The sequence below is a fragment of the Bos indicus x Bos taurus genome, chromosome 9, assembly GCF_003369695.1.
Source record: "Bos indicus x Bos taurus breed Angus x Brahman F1 hybrid chromosome 9, Bos_hybrid_MaternalHap_v2.0, whole genome shotgun sequence".
NCBI classification, from domain to species: Eukaryota; Metazoa; Chordata; class Mammalia; order Artiodactyla; family Bovidae; genus Bos; species Bos indicus x Bos taurus.
The window spans coordinates 97,234,285-97,255,131 of record NC_040084.1 but is presented as its reverse complement, the minus strand read 5'-3'; the positions used below and the strand labels follow the sequence as shown (position 1 = coordinate 97,255,131).

General features: G+C 46.3%; 1 protein-coding gene across 4 annotated transcripts in view; it reads left to right on the top strand.

Moving 5' to 3' along the window:
- The window catches only part of AGPAT4 (1-acylglycerol-3-phosphate O-acyltransferase 4), a 1,412,466-nt gene that overhangs the window by 1,274,555 nt on the left and 117,064 nt on the right, over positions 1-20,847 (top strand). The window contains exon 1 of one of the 4 annotated variants that reach the window (XM_027551997.1): positions 1,971-2,221. The exons of 2 other annotated variants lie outside the window; for them this stretch is intronic. In XM_027551997.1, the coding sequence (XP_027407798.1) occupies positions 2,146-2,221 (76 nt within the window). In that variant the 5' untranslated portion in view covers positions 1,971-2,145. Of the gene's footprint in view, positions 1-1,970; positions 2,222-20,847 lie in introns of those variants that run through there. One more of the 4 variants, XM_027551998.1, reaches the window with a different exon arrangement.

Here is a 20,847-nt window from a genome sequence, read left to right as displayed (position 1 = left end):
AAGGGACCCTGAGTAAAGCTTATAGGATTTAATTCTAGAAGGTTGTATTTCCACTTTAAATTTTTAGACGTAGTCTTTTTTCTCCCATATATTCCAGCTATATCTACTGAGTCTATTGTGAGTGACATCACCTAAATAGGCAGTGTGAAAGTAGCAAAAATAATCATCATAATAATGATAATCTTAATGGAATAAAGATATAAAAGTATTATGATCAGAATAAGACTTGCAACCGTCAAAAACTTTAATTTCAAATGGTTTCTGTTGAAATCACTGGCTGCACTGGTAGTTGTGTGTGTGTGTGTTTGTGTGCACACATTCAAGCACACTCAGTTGTGTCTGATTTTTTGCGACCCCATGGACTGTACCTCACCAGTCTCCTCTGTCCATGGATTCTCCAGGCAAGAATACTGGAGTGGGCTGCCATTTCCTTCTGCAGGGGATCTTCCCCACCCAGGGATCAAACCCACGTCTCTTGCCTCTCCTACATTAGCAGGCGGGTTCTTTACGAGCTGAGCCACTTAATATAGCACAGATTTTGAAATATATCCCCATTCAGAATTTGAATATGGAAAACCATCAGTCTAATTCTACTTGAGAAGGGCTTTGAAAAACTGGAAACAAATGGATTTTAAAACATAATCTGAGAAGTCATGAGAACTCTTTAAATTGCATTGGCTGCAAGAACTTCTTGCAAACATCTTTTATAAACATGTCTACATGGTCAAATTTATTTACACATAAATATTAAAATAAACCATTGACACAAATGGGTTTCCTGTTCTGGTCCTTGTTTATGCCTCCAATGGCCTTCATCCCTCTCAATCTTCCTGTTCATCCCCACTCATTTCTTTCCCTCTTTCAATCACAGACCATCAAAACACAGCACACCCTGTAGGACCCAGTCCAAACCACGGTTTGCTGAATTATGAATGCTTTTTTTTTCCCTCAGCATAACCAAAAAGAGCTCTTTCCCTTTCTGTTTTATCATGGCACGCTGTTTTTAGCACTTTGGTAGCTCTTAGTAATTCTGCAATATGGTCTAGTTATTTGTGAACATTTTATTTTTTTTTCCCCTGTGGATTGTAAACATCTAAAGAACGGGGGTGAACACAGGAATCGTACTTTAATACCCAATATTATTTGTGCCGATGGTTCTAATAGAGAGCATTTGAAGGGCACACACCTTAACTCTTTGGAGGCTGAAAGAGTGTTGAAGGCATGTTGGGGACCTGGCATTTCCGAGGATCCAACAGCCCCGCCCTCTTTCAAAGTTACGAGGGCACTATTCTGCTGTTAAGGTCTGCCCAGACCCTAACTCTGGGCGCCAATGCCACGTGCATGCGTTCCGGGGTGCGCGCGCGCGCAGGCAATCGACCCTGGCGGCTGCTTTGCGGGGAGAAAATTCATCGACCTCCAAGCCTCTTTTCCCCAGTTCTTAACACCTCAGATCGCTGGAGTTTTCAGTATAATTTGGTCGAAGGTGCTTTGGGGCTCCTCCGAGTGGAATGCAATGTCCTTCCCGCACCGCGTACCAGTGAGAGGTGAGGGGGGCATTACAGAGTGCGGGTCTTTTACCAAACACAAGAGGAGGCAGTTTCCAGGTCTCAGCCCAGCCGGGGCCGGCTCGGTCCGAGCTGAGGTTGGAGGAGCCATGTCGGCACAAGGATGCAACAGGATTTGTGAGGCGCGGGCGAGAAAGAAAAAGGCCACCTAGCGGGCTTTGTTTCCGATTCTGGCAGGTTCTCCGGCCAGAGATCGAAAACGTGAAGCCTACCGAAGCACTTCCTTACATTAATTGCAAGGGGAGGGGGAGGGACTCATTTTACAGCAGCTCGTCTCTCCCTCCTTGTAACTGCTAAATTGTAGCTTTAAAAGGAAGTGACATGGGGTGGGGAGAGACGTCAGCTGAGGACCACTTTTTTTTTTTTTTCTTTCCCGAAGGGTCCACCCCATGGGTGGAGTCTCGCTTTTTTCTTTCCAGTGTTGGCTGTCTTACAGCGCCTGTAAACTAGTGGCAATTTCTGCACCCCAGCCTGCTCCCTTTCAGTGTCCGATCTCTAAGTCCATGTGTCCAGGGCTGCCAGAAAGGAGGGATCTGCGGTTCGTGCTGTTTGCAGGCGGCTTCACCTCTGGGCGTGGCGGATGTGTGCGCCCCTCTGTCTCTCCCTCGTTATTTCTCTCCTTGGCTGGATTTCCCTAAAACCTCTGGAAGGGGTAGGTAAGCGAGAGGAGGCGAGGAAGGCGGAGAAGGAAGTGAGGCGACCGCGGGAACGTGGAGGGGCTTTGCCGCCGCACAAGGACCATCTCTTTGTGCTCAGCCGGGGGGAGCGTGTCTGTGCGCCTTGGGATGCCGAGCTGCTGCGCTGGGGTTCATTTCCCCACCCTTGTCCAGCCACCCTCCCCCACCCCCCTCCACCTCCCCGCCTCGGGTGAAAGAATTTTCTCTGCAATAGATGAAGCCGGTGCGAAGGTTCCTGTTACCGATCGGTCTCTTTTTGTGTCAGGCAACATGTTCTTCCGTCTCTGGCGTTTCTATGGCAACCACAAAAAGACTACACCAAATGCATCCCCTCTACCCATCGCTTTATTTGTGTTTGCTCCGCGTCGGTGGCTCTCCGCGCGCGGGTTCTCGCCCGGGGCTGCTCAGAGGCAGCCTGGCTTCGTGGCTACCCCTCCTCACCCCCGTTTTGGTTTTTCCCTATTACCGGCGGGCTGGGGGAGGGGAGTTGTCAAGGAAACAGGCTTTTATACTTACGTCTTTATTTACTTAATTTTCAGCCTATGAAATTTTTTTCATCATATCTGGGAATTAGAAAAACAGTGATTTGATGTTTATGTAAGTCTTCCGTTTCTGGTCTTTCTGGAAAACCTAAACTGTTCTCAAGACGTGATGTTAAATCCGTGATCTAACTAAAGAAGTTGGGGGTGGGTGGGTAGCACTTACTTCTTTAGTAGAGGAGATGAGATCCTGGAGAAAAGTTTTAGAGGGTGTTTGCGAATCCACTGACAGATGTGTTATTTTCTGCCCAGGTTTGCTTAAGAGTCTAAATGTTTAAAAGAGTGGTCTTTGTTCTAGTCTGAACTTACGTAGCACACCATCTAAGTTCAACAAGTAAAAGTAACAATCAGGTAACTACCAGCAGGGTTCCCAGTTTTTTTGGTATCCTTCTCATAGGGATTAGAGGCTGTCCCCTCCCCTTAAGGTGAGAGTCCTCTTTTTCAAAGCTGGAAAAGAATGAACTCATCTGTGACTGTTAGTTAAGCATTCTCAGTTGGAAAAAAAAAGTATCTATCGTGAGTTAAGGGAGAAAGTGTCTGTGGTGTGTGTGTGATGTGTGTGATTGTGTGTGGGGTAAGCAGGGCAGGGACATCAGGGGCAAGTCAAGCCCTAAGTTAGAACTGCTAAATCTTCTTAATGTCCTCTATGGAGGGAAAAAGAGTTGATTTTCAAGAAAAATATAAAACAGAGAGAAAAAAGTATCATCTACCTAGTAACAGGCAAAGTTAAATATAATTAAAATCAAGTGACCCATCTGTGGAACAGACATAGTCCAGATCGGCTTATTAACAGGTAGGAGTCAAGTTGACAGTCTTCATTCAGTGCATCTGAGATATTTGATAACCGACACTATTCTTTTAAGGGGTGTCCTGAATTACCAAATTAGGATTTATAGAAAGGATCAACAGTAATATCACCCTTGAGTCTTAAAATTATCTGTAGTTTTGGATAAAGATGAGTGAAGGTGGCTTAGCCCTCACAATGCCTTCCGGCTAGAAAGCCTAAAGCATCACTTGGAAACCCCCAGTACTCCCCCTCCCCTCCCCCGCCTCCCCGGGGGAAGCTGGAAGAAGGGGTGGTTTAATGAGGTTCTGCTTGCCAAGATCCTTATCTCAACATGCTCTTTTCTATGACTTATAAAACTTATAGGGCAAGAGGTCTTAAGTATTACAGATACAAAAGTTATCTGAAATATAGCATGGCACAAAACTAGAGGAATTCAATAAAGAGGGCAGGTTTCAAGACATAAAGCACACAAAAGTGTCGTTAAAAATTAGATGATCGTTTTGAAAAGCCCAGGCTAATCTATATAAATAGTTGGAGTGTAGGTTTGCAAAGAGTGTGGGAAGCAGTCAGGCTCTGTTACTGTTTGCCAGCCTGAAGATGTCCTCACGGAGCTCGGACATAGATTGACCACATCAGATGGACCACGTGACCCTGCAGGATAGATGGACAGTGTGCGAGTCAAGTGTGATGCAGGCACTCCTGAGCTTCCAAATCTAGGAGTTGCACAGCAAAAAGCCTTGTAGGATGGGGTTCAAAGGAAAAGTAGCAAGAATTGTTTGTCACTTCAGCCAAAAAAAGAGAAGGAATCACTGTCCTGTAATTGGACTGAGTAGAACTTGAAAACTTGATTAACACTCTTGACCTGGGTAGGGTCAACGAAGGATCAGTGGAGTGGGTCCATGGAGCAAACACTCTTGACCTGGGGAAGGTCAATGGAGCTGTGGATGCAGAGCAAATTCGGGGTCCCCTGAGAGGCGGGATGGAGGCGATGCTGAGGAGATAACTGGTGAAGTTGGGGCTAGTCATTCACTGTCGTTGGGATTGCATGGCTCTGAACTGGACGCTGCCAAATTTGTGAAGAAAATAGAAGTGGTGGTCTGTGGTCTCAAGTTTAAAAGTTGTCAAACTGGTGACAACGTGCGTAGGTGGGCACACAATTGGAGAAAAGGAGGCGGGGCAAGAGAAGTGGATGCAGTAAGTCTGGGAAGAATGTTACGGGGATGTTGACGTTGAAGGTTTGAAGGAGAGGAGACAGATGTTTCTAGGGGAGGAGGCAAAGGTGTCCCAGGTAACAAGGATGGTGGTGGGTGATGGGTCCTGGGTCAAGGTTCTTGTCCGAAGCAGGGAGAAGTCCATCTTTAGTCTGGAAATGGGCCAGGTGGAGAGAACTGGTGTGGAGAGAACCGGTAGTGACTCAGGGACAGGATTTTGTTTAACTCAGAATAAGACTGGTAGAAAAAGTGAGAAAGTGTTAATCACTTGGTTGTGTCCAACTCTTTGCGACACTATAGACTGTAACCTGCCAGGTTCCTCTGTCCATGGATTTCTCCAGGCAAAAATACTGGATAGGGTAGTCATTCCCTTCTACAGGGGATCTTCCTGGCCAAGAGATTGAACCTGGGTCTTCAGCATTGCAGGCAGATTCTTTACCATCTGAGTCCCTGTAAGTAAAATGCAGAATCCTTCCTAATCCAGTTATTGTTGAGTTGAAACTCCAAGAAGTGAAGGCTAGACTTAAATCAGACTTAAAAGAAGTGAGAAATTTGGGAAAGGAAGCCCCCACACACCCACAACGTCATTCTAATAATACTAACCATTGCTGTTGCTTTCAATTGTGGGGTGCTCAAGTGAGCACTGGGCAGACTTAACTATATTTTGTTCGATCTGCTGTATTCTGAAAAAGAGGTCTCATGGGCATGGGAATACAGTGTATTCATAGTTCTGAATGGTTTTGGACACCTCAATGTTTAAATGTAGTCAAGCCTGGCTTAAAAACCGTCTACATCCCATAGAGTTTGTGCATCGCTAATTCAAGAAGCTTCGTCCCAGGGCAGAATCCATTTGTGAAGCTTTGTAACTTGGACATTTGGCTTCATGTAGGAACCAAGGAGGATCACTGCTAAGCTGGTGGGAAAGAGAAAGCTTAAATCATGAACTTGCTCTTTTCACAGTATTTATGTGCATTTATTATGCGTAAATAGCTTGTTGTTCAGACACTGTATCAGACTCTTTGCAACTCCACGGACTGTAGCACGCAAGGCTTGCCTGTCTTTCACTATCTCCCAGAGCTTGCTCAAACTCATGTCCATCGAGTCGGTGATGCCATCCAACCATCTCATTCTCTGTCGTCCCCTTCTCCTCCTGCCTTGAATCTTTCCCAGCATCAGGGTCTTTTATAATGAGTCCGCTCTTCGCATCAGGTGGCCAAAGTATTGGAGTTTCAGCTTTAACATCAGTCCTTCCAATGAATATTCAGGACTGATCTCCTTTAGGATGGACTGGTTGGAGCTCCTTGAAGTCCAAGGGACTCTCAAGAGTCTTCTCCAACACCACAGTTCAAAAGCATCAGTTCTTCGGCGCTCAGCTTTCTTTATAGTCCAACTCTCACATCCATACGTGACTATTTGAAAAACCATAGTCTTGACTAGACGGACCTTTGTCCACAGTCATGTCTCTGCTTTTGAATATGCTGTCTAGGTTGATCATAACTTTCCTTCCAAGGAGTGAGCGTCTTGTAATTTAGTGATTGCAGTCACCGTCCACAGTGATTTTGGAGCCCAAGATGGTGACTCCGTTTTCCCTGAGTGCCTGAATATCTTAAAATAAGTGCAATATTTGGGAAAGCTATGATGGAACAGTCTCTCTAACCTGTTTTCCTTTATTTTTAAAGGCTTTCTCTACAAAGATTTTCTACTTGTGTTTGTTTTTGTTCCTCCTCTGATTTGCTTTACTTCTTCCTTTAACCTTAGGTTCTACCTTTCAGTCATCACTCATTCATTCCTATATCATCCATCCATTTATTCATTCACTCAAAAATGAGATTTGTATCATGTGTCAGACATTATATATTACGGATGTGGCCATAAATAGGCAACTATTTCTTCCTTGAAGAAGCTCAGAAACTAGCAGGGGGAAAGATGGAGAAACAGTCCCTTCAACCAGCGAGTATTCATTTTATTACTATTATTAACCCATAGTTGATTTACAATATTGTGTTAGTTTCAAGTGTACAACTTCAGATTGTTTTCCATTACGGATTATTGTAAATTGAACTTATTGAAAACAGTTCCACAGGCTATACAGCAAATCCTTACTCTTTGTCTTTGTATGGAGAGCAGTGTATATCTATGAATCTCATGTTCCTAGTTTATCCCCCCTCTTCCCCTTTCCTTTTGGTAGCTATAAGTTTGTTTTCTATGCCCGTGAGTCTTGTTTCTGTTTTGTAAATAAATTGATTTGTATGATTCATTTTTTAGATTCCAGATATAAGTGATGTGATATAATATTTGTCTAACTCTACCTGATTTACTTCACTCAGTATGATGATCTCTAGGTCTGTCGTGTTGCTGCAGATGGCAACATTTCATTCTTTTGAATGGCTGAGTAATATTCCGTTTTTCTTCTCTGATAGCTCAGTTGGTAAAGGATCCATCTGCAATGCAGGAGACCCCAGTTCGATTCCTGGGTCGGGAAGATCCGCTGGAGAAGGGATAGGCTACCCACTCCAGTATTCTTGGGCTTACTTTGTGGCTCAGCTGGTAAAGAGTCCGTCTGCAATGCTGGAGACCTGGATTCGATCCCTGGGTTGGGAGGATCCCCTGGAGAAGGGAAAGGCTATCCACTCCAGTATCCTGGCCTGAAGAATGCCAATGACTGTATAGACCATGGGGTTGCAAAGAGTTGGACACAACTGAGCAACTTTCAGTTCACATATATATACACACATACATACAGGGACAGGGACTGGGATGGATTGAAGGCAGGAAGAGAAGGGAACGACAGAGGATGAGATGGTTGGATGGCATCACCGACTTAATGGACATGAGTTTGAGCAGGCTCTGGGAGTTGGTGGTAGACAGGGAAACCTGGCGTGCTGCAGTCCATGGGGGAGCAAAGAGTTGGACACGACTGAGCGACTGAACTGATACATACAGGGGGTATTGTTTTTGATTTAAGCATTTATTGGCTAATGGCACCAGATGTTTCTTTCATTGAACAGTTCTATACATAGACTGTTCTGGGCAGAGAGGTAGAGTGCTTAGCAGTTGACTGTTCATCTTATAATTTTCTTGTGTCTTCCTCACTGGTTGGGCGTATGTCTGATGTCAGTAAACATTTGTTGGCTAACTAAACGGGAGAAGCGAGGTTTTGACCCTGCAGACACAGAGATACAATGTGCAGCAGGCTTGTAAATTCTCTTTCTGCAAAGCACAAGCTGAGTGAGATCACCTCTCAAAGTTCCCTAGGAGTGAGTTCCTTGTAGACTTCCATGGGACTACGGCTCCCTCCAGATGGACTCAAAATAGGACATTTTTAAAGGACAAGCTCCCAACTGCATTGAAATTATATGCTCATCACTTTACTAGATAATCCCTGGTCATTAGATTTCCCATAAGGCATGGCAAACCTGTCTCTCATTCTACAAAAGCAAGTGGGTTTCAACACCTTAAACCCAAATATCCCCAATACATTATGTTAAATAAGTATTTAAACTTGTTGCAGCGCTTCCTGTTTGTATTTCCTGCTGTCATGGAGCTCCTCTCAGCAGGATTGTTTGGCCCCTTGTAATTTCTACCTTCAGCAGGAAATTATATGGGCAGCCTAACACAGTTCATCCGGAACACCCCCTCTGGTGCCGCCTGACCTTCAGAGCGAACACTTAGCAGATCCCCCTTCTTTGTTATTCTGTTTGCAGATGAGGTCAGCTTCTCCCTTTGGCAGGAAGTTGTTCCAGGTAACTGGTCGGCAGAGGTCTCTTCCCTCTGACCTTGGGTCATACCGAATGGCTGTTTCATGGTCATTTCTACGTAGGAGCCGCAGGAGAAGAGGCACATTGTGACCTTTGCGGTCGGAAGGACACTTCCTGACACTGAACTTCCTGCAGGAGATTATTCCTTAGTCTGGGGGCTGAAGGGTAACCTACAGAAGCGGTCAGAGACGCTGAGGTGACCCGCCAACCTGTAGGGTGTATGTGAGAATCATAGCAGCCCACCTGGCTGAGGGCACCTCGTGGGCTAGTCAGTTACACAGACCTCACACTTCGTCATTCCCTTTATCCTCGTAAGAAACAGAGCAGGGCAAAACTGTTACCACTCTCCGTTTTATAGAGAGAGTAAAGATGAGAGCATGTTGGTTACCACTCTCCGTCTTATAGAGAGAAAGTAAAGATGAGAGCATGTTGCTCACCTAACATCCTAATAAGTAACCAAAACAGAACTGAGATTGGACTCAAGACTATGGTACCGCTCTTCCTGCCAATCCCCCATTTCAGTGGCATCATGTTCTTGCATCTGTGCTCAGGCCCAGCCCAGTGCCTGGGATGCACACACACACTGTTCCTGCAGTTCTCAACAGCTCTCTGCCATGTGGACCTTCCCATGCATGCCTTTCATCCTAGGTTTTAGGAGCTGCAGAAATTCTGAAAGAGTAGTAATTTAGAACTTGAGGCGGGAGGGAACTTATAGCAGTACTTCTAAGACAAGCTACTTTAATAGTTTTCAGGGAGCTTTGTTGTTTTGTTGTGGTTTAGCCATAGAGGTGGTTAAAGGAGAAAAGGAAAGATATACGCATCTGAACGCAGAGTTCCAAAGAATAGCAAGGAGACATAAGAAACCTTCCTCAGTGATCAATGCAAAGAAATAGAGGAAAACAATAGAATGGGAAAGACTAGAGATCTCTTCAAGAAAATTAGAGACACCAAGGGAACATTTCATGCAAAGATGGGTACAATGAAGGACAGAAATGGTGTGGACCTAACAGAAGCAGACGATATTAAGAAGAGGTGGCAGGAATACACAGAAGAACTGTACAAAAAAGATCTTCATGTCCCATATAACCATGATGGTGTGATCACTGACCTAGAGCCAGACATCCTGGAATGTGAAGTCAAGCGGGCCTTAGGAAGCATCACTACGAACAAAGCTAGTGAAGGTGATGGAATCCAGTTGAGCTATTTCAAATCCTAAAAGATGATGCTGTGAAAGTGCTGCACTCAATATGCCAGCAAATTTGGAAAACTCAGCAGTGGCCACAGGACTGGAAAAGGTCCATTTTCATTCCAATCCCTAAGAAAGGCAATGCCAAAGAACGTTCAAACTGTTGCACAATTGCCCTTATCTCACCCAATAGCAAAAAAATTTATTCATTTTTAATTGAAGGATAATTGCTTTATCAGATCAGATCAGATAGATCAGTTGCTCAGTCGTGTCCAACTCTTTGCGACCCCATGAATCGCAGCACGCCAGGCCTCCCTGTCTCTCACCAACTCCTGGAGTTCACTCAGACTCACGTCCATCAAGTCAGTGATGCCATCCAGCCATCTCATCCTCTGTCGTCCCCTTCTCCTCCTGCCCCCAATCCCTCCCAGCATCAGAGTCTTTTCCAATGAGTCAACTCTTCACATGAGGTGGCCAGAGTACTGGAGTTTCAGCTTTAGCATCATTCCTTCCAAAGAAATCGCAGGGCTGATCTCCTTCAGAATGGACTGGTTGGATCTCCTTGCAGTCCAAGGGGCTTTATAGTGGTTCACAATAGCGCAAAATTCTCCAAGCGAGGTTTCAATAGTATGTGAACCAAGAACTTCCAGATGATCAAGCTGGATGTAGAAAAGGAAGAGGAATCAGAGAACAAATTGCCAACATCAGTTGGATCATCGAAAAACCAAGAGAGTTCCAGAAAAACATCTGCTTTATTGACTATGCTAAAGCCTTTGACTGTATGGATCACAGCAAACTGTGGAAAATTCTGAAAGAGATGGGAATACCAGACCACCTGACCTGCCTCTTGAGAAACCTGTATGCAAGTCAGGAAACAACAGTTAGAACTGGGCATGGAACAACAGACTGGTTCCAAATAGGGAAAGGAGTACATCAAGGCTGTATATTGTCACCCTGTTTATTTAACTTATGTGCAGAGTACATCATGAGAAACACTGGGCTGGAAGAAGCACAAGCTGAAATCAAGATTGCTGGAAGAAATATCAATAATCTCACATATGCAGATGATACCACCCTTATGGCAGAAAGCCAAGAGGAACTAAGAGCCTCTTGACAAAAGTGAAAGAGGAGAGTGAAAAACTGGCTTAAAACTCAGCATTAAAAAAATTAAGATCATGGCATCTGGTCCCATCACTTCATGCCAAATAGATGGGGAAACAATGGAAACAGTGTCAGACTTTATTTTTTTGGGCTCCAAAATCACTGCAGATGGTGATTGCAGCCATGAAATTAAAAGATGCTTGCTCCTTGGAAAAAAAGCTATAACCAACCTAGACAGCATATTAAAAAGCAGAGATTTTATTTACTTTGCCAACAAAAATCTGTTTAGTCAAAGCTACGGTTTTTCCAGTAGTCATGTATGGATGTGAGGGTTGGACCATAAAGAAAGGTGAGCACCAAACAATTGATGCTTCTCAACTGTGGTTTTGGAGAAGACTCTTGAGAGTCCCTTGGACTGCAAGGAGATCAAACCAGTCCATCATAAAGGAGATGAATCCTGATTATTCATTGGAAGCACTCATGCTGAAACTGACACTGCAATCCTTTGGCCACCTGATGTGAAGAGCCGACTCATTGGAAAAGCCCCTCATGCTGGGAAAGACTGAAGGCAGGAGGAGAAGGGGACGACAGAGGATTAGATGGTTGGATGACATCACCGACTCAATGGACATGAGTTTGAGCAAGCTCTGGGAGTGTGATGGACAGGGAAGCCTGGCGTGCTGCAGTCCATGGGGTCGCAAAGAGTCAGACATGACTGAGCAACTGAACTGACTGACTGAGGGAGCTTTCTTGTTTTGTTGTGGTTTAGCCACAGAGGTGGTACAGTGGAGGAAGGGAACAGGCCCTATGATTAAAATATCTGAGTGACAGTGCAGTTCATACTTTAAATATGAACTGTGCTCAGAACCAGTTTAAAAATTTTTTTATACATGACTGAACTGAACTCAACATATAATCAACTTAAGCATTATTATTATTATAAATGTGTTTATTTATTTAGTTGTGGCTAGCAGAATCTTTTAATTGTGGCACATGGGATCTAGTTTCCTGACCAGGGATGGAACCTGGGTCCCTGCATTGGGAGAGGTGAGTCTGAATCAGTGGACCACCAAGGAAGTCTAAATATTATTAATTTATTCATTTTTAATGGAAGGATAATTGCTTTACAATATACTGTTGGTTTCTGCCATACATCAACATGAATCAGCCATAGAACTCCAATGTTCTTGCCTGGAGAATCCCAGGGACGGGGGAGCCTGGTGGGCTGCCGTCTATGGGGTCGCACAGAGTCGGACACGACTGAGCGACTTCGCTTTCACTTTTCACTTTCATGCATTGGAGAAGGAAATGGCAGCCCACTCCAGTGTTCTTGCTGGAGAATCCCAGGGACGGGGGAGCCTGGTGGGCTGCCATCTATGGGGTCGCACTGAGTCAGACACGACTGAAGCAACTTAGCAGCAGCAGCATACATATGTCTCCTCCCTCTTGAACCTCCGTCCCAACTCCCACCCCATTCCACCCCTCTGGATTGTCAGAGCCCTGGTTTGAGCTCCTGGCATTATTCTCAATGGTGAATAACTGAGAGTATCTCCTCTAAGATGAGGAACAAAGACGAGGGCGCCCACTTTCGCCACTATCATTCCACATAATTCTGGAAGTCATAGGTATGGCAGTCAGAGAAGAAAAAGAAATAAAAGGAATCCAGATTGGAAAAGAAGTAAATCTCTCTTTGCAGGTGACATGACGCTATACATAGAAAACCCTAAAGATAGTATCAGAATCAATTTTTAATCAAGAATTGAACTTTGCCACGAAGTTGCTCTTAAAATACCTGCTATGCCTGCCCTTGGTGATTCCCAAGGCTGTGGGTAGATGGAGTCAGCTCTTCTTATCTGTTTTTGATTGTCAACAAATCTATTAGCGAGTCTAAAGGCAGAGAATTATCTGCAAAGATACTGCCAGCGCTTATCTTGGACAATGAGAATGAGAGAAATGAATTGAGTGAAGGTTGGTCTTTTTCCCATCTCCCTCCTGAGCTGTCCCCTCTCTGTGGGCAGAGGTTAACCCAGGCTGATGAAATTTTAAAGAGTCTGTCCTTCCCTAGCGCTTCCTCCCAGGATGCAGAAGCCGTCCACACACCAGCAAAAGCAACATCTGAAACCTCCTACTGGGCACCTGCTTGTTCCTCCCCTTCCCTCTCTCTTACTGGAAAGATTGATGGGAAAGACTGATGCTGGGAAAGCTTGAAGCAGGAGGAGAAGGGGGCGACAGAAGATGAGATGGTGGGATGGCATCACCGACTCAATGGACATGAGTTTGAGTAAACTTCAGAAGATGGTGATGGACAGGGAGGCCTGGCGTGCTGCAGCCCATGGGGTCGCAGAGTCGGACACGATGATCAACTAGATTGTCATAGAGCACTGGTTTGAGCTCCCTGTCATTATTCTCCATGGTGAATGACAGCATCTCCTCATGGTTGAGGTTGAAAACAAAAACAACCTCTCCTGCTGTGGGGAAGAGTAAGCTGAAAGGAGGTGTGGTGAGCAGCTGCCTTCCCAAATGTTATCACTCTTTGAGGCCCATCTCCAGAATCTCTTGCTGTGTTATCCTGACCTTCTTACTTAATCACGTTACTGCTTCATAGCAGTCGCTCTTTTCAGTTCAGTTCAGTTTCAGTCGTGTCCGACTCTTTGCGACCCCATGAATAGCAGCACGCCAGGCCTCCCTGTCCATCACCAACTCCAGAGTTCACTCAAACTCATTCCATCTAGTCGGTGATGCCATCTAGCCATCTCATCCTCTGTCGCCCCTTCTCCTCCTGCCCCCAATCCCTCCCAGCATCAGTGTCTTTTCCAATGAGTCAACTCTTCGCATCAGGTAGCCAAAGTATTGGAGTTTCAGCTTTAGGATCAGTCCTTCCAAGGAACACCCAGGACTGATCTCCTTCAGGATGGATTGGTTGGATCTCCTTGCAGTCCAAGGGACTCTCAAGAGTCTTCTCCAACACCACAGTTCAAAAGCCTCAATTCTTCAGTGCTCAGCTTTCTTCACAGTCCAACTCTCACATCCATCCATGACCACTAGAAAAACCATAGCCTTGACTAGACGGACCTTTGTTGGCAAAGTAATGTCTCTGCTTTTGAATATACTATCTAGGTTGGTCATAACTTTCCTTCCAAGGAGTAAGCGTCTTTTAATTTCATGGCTGCAATCACCATCTGCAGTGATTCTGGAGCCCCAAAAAATAAAGTCTGACACTGTTTCCACTCTTTCTCCGTCTATTTCCCATGAAGTGATGGGACCAGATGCCATAATCTTCATTTTCTGAATGTTGAGCTTTAAGCCAACTTTTTCACTCTCCTCCTTCACTTTCATCAAGAGGCTTTTGAGTTCCTCTTCACTTTCTGCCATAAGGGTGGTGTCATCTGCATATCTGAGGTTATTGATATTTCTCCTGGCAATCTTGATTCCAGCTTGTGCTTCTTCCAGCCCAGCGTTTCTCGTGATGTACTCTGCATAGAAGTTAAATAAACAGGGTGACAACATACAGCCTTGACGTACTCCTTTCCCTATTTGGAACCAGTCTGTTGTTCCATGCCCAGTTCTAACTGTTGTTTCCTGACCTGCATACAGGTTTCTCAAGAGGCAGATCAGGTGCTCTGGTATTCCCATCTCTCAGAATTTTCCACAGTTTGTTGTGATCCACACAGCCAAAGGCTTTGGTATAGTCAATAAAGCAGAAATAGATGTTTTTCTGGAACTCTCTTGCTTTTTCCATGATCCAGCGGATGTTGGCAATTTGATCTCTGGTTCCTCTGCCCTTTCTAAAACTGGCTTGAACATCTGGAAGTTCATGTATTGCTGAAGCCTGGCTTAGAGAATTTTGAGCATTACTTTACTAGCGTGTGGGATGAGTGCAATTGTGTGGTAGTTTGAGCATTCTTTGGCATTGCCTTTCTTTGGAATTAGAATGAAAACTGACCTTTTCCAGTCCTGTGGCCACTGCTGAGTGTTCCAAATTTGCTGGCATATCGAGTGCAGCACTTTCACAGCATCATCTTTCAGGATTTGAAATAGCTCAGCTGGAATTCCATAACCTCCACTAGCTTTGTTCATAGTGATGCTTTCTAAGGCCCACTTTACTTCACATTCCAGAATGTCTGGCTCTAGGTCAGTGATCACACCATCATGATTATCTGGGTCGTGAAAATCTTTTTTGTACAGTTCTGTGTATTCTTGCCATCTTTTCTTAATATCTTCTGCTTCTGTTAGGTCCACACCATTTCTGTCCTTTATCGAGCCCATCTTTGCATGAAATGTTCCCTTGATATCTCTAATTTTCTTGAAGAGATCTCTAGTCTTTCCCATTCTGTTGTTTTTCTCTATTTCTTTGCATTGATCACTGAGGAAGGTTTTCTTATCTCTCCTTGCTCTTCTTTGGAACTTTGCATTCAGATGCTTATATCTTTCCTTTTCTCCTTTGCTTTTTGCTTCTCTTCTTTTCAGTGCTATTTGTAAGGCCTCCTCAGACAGCCATTTTGCTTTTTTGCATGTCTTTTCCTTGGGGATGGTCTTGATCCCTGTCTCCTGTACAATGTCACGAACCTCATTCCATAGTTCATCAGGCACTCTGTCTATCAGATCTAGGCCCTTAAATCTATTTCTCACTTCCACTGTATAATCATAAGGGATTTGATTTAGGTCATACCTGAATGGTCTAGTGGTTTTCCCTACTTTCTTCAATTTCAGTCTGAATTTGGCAATAAGGAGTTCATGATCTGAGCCACAGTCAGCTCCCGGTCTTGTTTTTGCTGACTGTATAGAGCTTCTCCATCTTTGGCTGCAAAGAATATAATCAATCTGATTTCGGTGTTGATCATCTGGTGATGTCCATGTGTAGAGTCTTCTCTTGTGTTGTTGGAAGAGGGTGTTTGTTATGACCAGTGCATTCTCTTGGCAAAACTCTATTAGCCTTTGCCCTGCTTCATTCCCTACTCCAAGGCCAAATTTGCCTGTTACTCCAGGTGTTTCTTGACTTCCTACTTTTGCATTCCAGGCCCCTATAATGAAATATTTTTTGGGTTTAGTTCTAAAAGGTCTTGTAGGCCTTCATAGAACCGTTCAACTTCAGCTTCTTCAGTGTTACTGGTTGGGGCATAGACTTGGATTACCCTGTTATTGAATGGTTTGCCTTGGAAATGAACAGAGATCATTCTGTCATTTTCGAGATTGCATCCAAGTACTGCATTTTGGACTCTTTTGATCATGATGGCTACTCCATTTCTTCTAAGGGATTCCTGCCTACAGTAGTAGATATAATGGTCATCTGAATTAAATTCATCCATTCCAGTCCATTTCAGTTCGCTGATTCCTAGAATGTCTACGTTCACTCTTGCCATCTCCTTTTTGACCACTTCCAATTTGCCTTCATTCATGGACCTGACATTCCAGGTTCCTATGCAATATTGCTCTTTACAGCATCGGACCTTGCTTCTATCACCAGTCACATCCACAGCTGGGTATTGTTTTTGCTTTGGCTCCATCCCTTCATTCTTTCTGGAGTTATTTCTCCACTGATCTCCAGTAGCATATTGGGCACCTACTGACCTGGGGAGTTCCTCTTTCAGTATCCTATCATTTTGCCTCTTCATACTGTTCATGGGGTTCTCAAGGCAGGAATACGGAAGTGGTTTGCCATTCCCTTCTCCAGGGGACCACATTCTGTCAGACCTCTCCACCATGACCCGCCCGTCTTGGGTGGCCCCACGGGCATGGCTTAGTTTCATTGAGTTAGACAAGGCTGTGGTCCTAGTGTGATTAGATTGACTAGTTTTCTGTGAGTATGGTTTCAGTGTGTCTGCCCTCTTGCAACACCCACCGTCGTACTTGGGTTTCTCTTACCTCTTTTCAGCTGCTGTTATGTTATAGGCAATTCATTGCAGATCCATTGCCGGTGAATTTGAGGCTCTTTCTTTGTTGTGAAGGAATTCAGAGACAAAGCGGGGAGGTTAAGAGAGGAAAGGGAGAGTTTATTTTAACGAGGATCCACTCTCCCTCTGAGAGCTGACCAGTGAGGAGCTGCTGCACCAGGTGTCTTTGGGAAGCGGGTTATGAGGGGTGTTCACATGAAGGGGTGGAAGTCACTGGGGAGGGAGGAGGGATTTTATTCCCGTGTGATCAGAAGTGTCGTGGCCTCGGTGTTCGACTAGTTCTTATCGGAAGGCTCTCTTACTGTAATACCACACTGAACAAAAAGTTTTTGGACTCAAGATATTCTGGCCTCTCCCCACCTTTCTTTGCCTGCTACCGGGACCCTTATCACCGAAAATGTGTGGTTTATCAGTCTGAAGGTTTCTGCTTTCCTCTGTCCGCTTATGGACCGCTGCTGTTTACAAGATGCATGATTTCCTGCCACCTGGCCCCTGCCCCTATTTCTCTGCTCGTACCTAGCTCCCTGCCTGCGGTAGCAGTTCTAGCCTTGTGACCGCACTGGGGGCTTCTCATCAAAGTTTCTAGCACCGACTGAGTGGATGCCGTAGCCTAGAGAAAGAGGTGGTCACAAGAGACCTGGCATTAGACTTGCCTAATCTGATGCCTTCCAGCCAGGTCCTCCCAGCTTGAGTTCTTCATCGCAGCAAAAGAGGCAAAAGTCACCAACTCAACGGACATGAGTTTGAGCAAAGTCTGGAAGACAATGAAGAACAGGGAGGCCTGGCCCGCTGCAGTCCGTGGGGTCACAAAGAGTTGGACGTGACTTAATAACTGAACACGTACACTTCATCTCAGCACTGTTGACGTTTTGGGCCAACGTGTGCCTTGTAGGATGTTCAGCAGCGTTCCTGGCCTCCACCCTCTAGCTGCTGCCCCTTCCCTAGTTGTGACAGCTGGAAATACCCCAGACTTTGCCAGATGTCCCCTGGAGGGGTGAAGGCACCTGCAGTTAAGAACCACTGCTTTAGGAAGTTCCCACATTTGACCCACATGGTTGACTTCCCAGTGCAAGCATTCCTGCCCCTCTGGGCTAACCTGTACTTCCCAGGTTTACCAGGATGAGTCCAAACAGAGGTGCAATTCATTCACTGAAATTAACAGATATGAATTGGAAAATAATAATAGAATAGTGAAAGGCTTCCCTGGTGGCAGAGTTCGCCTGCCAATGCAGGAGACACGGGTTTTATCCCTTGGTTGGGAAGATCCCCTGGGGGAGGAAATGGCAACCCACTCCAGTATTCTTGCCTGGAGAATCCCATGGGCGGAGGAGCCTGGCGGGCTACAGTCCTTGGGGTCGCAAGAGTCAGACATGACTGAGTGCACACGCACGCCAAGTAAGAGGCAGCCGAGTAGCTGGAAGTATTCCAGGTTTACTGTCTTTTCTCTGACACAACCAGCGGAATCAGCTTGTAATCCCTGGCTGCCGGGAGGCAGCTGGGCGGGGCTGGGTGGGCCGATAGCACTTCTCAGAACTCTGTGTAGGGAGATCCTAGGGCTTCCCTGGTGGTTCAGAAAATAAAGAATCTTCCCGCAATACAGGAGACCCGGGTTCAATCCCTGTTTCAGGAAGATCCCCTAGAGAAGGAAACGGCAACCTACACCAGTACTGGGAAATCCCACAGACAGAGCTGCCTGGTGGGTGACAGTCCATGGGCTTGCAAATAGCGACCTTAGTGACTAACACACAGCCCTGGGCTGGGTGGCCTGAACTCTGTGTGGGATGGATTAACGTATCTGTAGAAAGAATTTTGAGCTGCTCAGCATAAGTGAGCTCACCTCTGCTGGGATCTGCCCTTTTGCCTCATTTCCTGGGACTTCAGATGCTCCACGCCCTGGTCTCTCTAGCGATCCCTGCTCTCTGAGCACCCTCAGTGGCAGTGGGTGTTTCAAACCCCTTCCGTCCTTCTAGTCTTTGGTCTCTGGCCTCCCCCAGGATTGGAGACCACCGTCCCTGCCCTTCCCAGACCTGCCCTGCTTCAGGTAAGGCCCGCTCCCCAGCCCCACGCCTGGGGCTCACGAGGTGTCCGGTCACTACCCTGTCACTTGTGTCTGCCCTTCTCCCTCCTCCCCTCTGGGACCAGAAAGATGGACGGGAGTTGCGGGGGGAAGTCTTACTCCCGCACCCCAGGTAATTCCAGAATCGTCCTGAATCCACGTGTCCAGCCTGCTGTGGGCGGGGGGCTGCGGGTGCACAGAGGCACCAGACAGGGTCACTGCCTGGAGGACAAGACAGAAAGCCAAGTGGGTCGTTGTTAACACTGGCAGGAGGGTGGGAACACAGAAAGGGGAGCCCCTGACCACCCCCCCCTCCCCGGCCTGGGGCCTCAGGAATGCTTCCTGGAGAAGTCTAGAACCCCTCCATCAGGTCTGGGGAGTGGGGTGCTAGTGCTTGGGTGCTCCACTTGCAGGAGGCAGATTGTGAGTCAGAAGTGACCTGTCATGAGAGGAGCGTTCCATGTGGGGTAGTGTGCGGACTGCGAGGTGGGGTCACCACGTCCCTCGGACCCTGAACTGATCTGGGCGGGAGCAGGCAGGGAGGGCCCGCTCAGGCCCGAGGTGGAGGCCAGGCCTGGGTGGGGGATACAGAAGGAGCTGGGCTCCGAATGGTGGGACACGGAGCCCCAGGGTTTTGCAAAGTGTTGTGCAGAGAGCTGTTGCTATGGGGCTTTGTCAGTTCCAGAGAGTTTTGTCCTCTGATCTTGGTGTGGGGCTCCACCCCGTGGGTGTAGGGCTTCACAAGGGCCTTTGACACTCTGAGATAGCAAACGCAGTAGGAAACCTTTCCTGGAATGCTCTTCTCGAAGGCCTCTTCTATTTTGTCTTCTAATGTAGTCATTTATGCCCCTTAATAATCCTTGGTTGAGTGCTGTGTGCTCCGCCTGCCTGATCCCATTTCATCCTTTATCCAGTCTCGTGGATTGTGAACTCGTCTCTGGTCCGACTTGAAATCGAGGCACAGATTGGTTAACTGGTTTTCCTGAGTCAAAGAGCCAGGAATCGCTGTTGGTAGAGCAAACACTGTGACTTTTGATCTACAAATAATTAAAAAGCATCGCGTTTACCTGTGTAATGGATTCTTTCCCCCCAAGTTTCCTGGATCTTTTTTGTGGGGAAAGGGTTTTCACAGCATCATGATGTGCAGAAATTCCTCTTCACCTCCCAAATCAGGAGGAAATTTAAGAAGTTACTAGAGACTGGACAACATAATGAAGACAGTATAATCTCAGGTCACTGAGATCATTATCTGACCTCCATTTCTAGAGGAATAAGAGGGCTAACATTTAAGGGAAATGTTTCTAGGGGCATAAGAGGGCTAATGTTTAGGGGAAACAGAGCCAGGAGCACAGAGAGATTTCAGATGTGCCTGATTATTTTAATTATTTATATTGGTTCCAATTTTAGCCAGGTTGGCACTTCCTTCCCTCTTTCTCCCACTCCTTCTGTGTTCTGAAAAGGCTGAAACTGTGATTTGTCTTTTAGAACAGTCTGGTTTCAAAAGCTTCTCTCCAGCTGACTCCCCAAAGGAGATGGACCTTCTCGAGTGTGTGCTTTGCAAAGCGAGGAGTTTGCTGTGTCCTGTGGGTGCTGGGCAGGCCTTGAGCCGTCCTAATTTTTTCTAATAGCCTAATTTTCCCCCTAATAACCCCATGACCTAACCCTGCCTGCCTCTGGGCAGGGAGAGGATTATCCTGGCGGTCAAGGTGTCCTGCCCTTGTTGAAGGCCCCAGGAACATTTCATTAGTGAGAGTCTGGAAACCGTCTGCCCCCTTCTCTAGGCACTCTCTGCTGGGTCCTGGGGGCTCTTTAGGATCACGGGGGGTGGCATGGCATAAGTGGGGGGGCAGGGCTAGGTCCAGAGCCCAGGTCTGGCCCAAGCTGCAGCCACCTGCTTACTCTCTGTGGAACCCTGGGCTCCTTGAAACCAGGGGCTGTCTGGGTCTGTGCTGTGCCCTGGCAGTGGGAAGTGGGCTGGCACACCCTGGGCTCCCATTTCTTGGTCTCGTCCTGGAGGAATCCAGGGAAGATGCAGATTCTTCAGCTGCCACATCCTGGCCATCTGTGTCCTGTGCC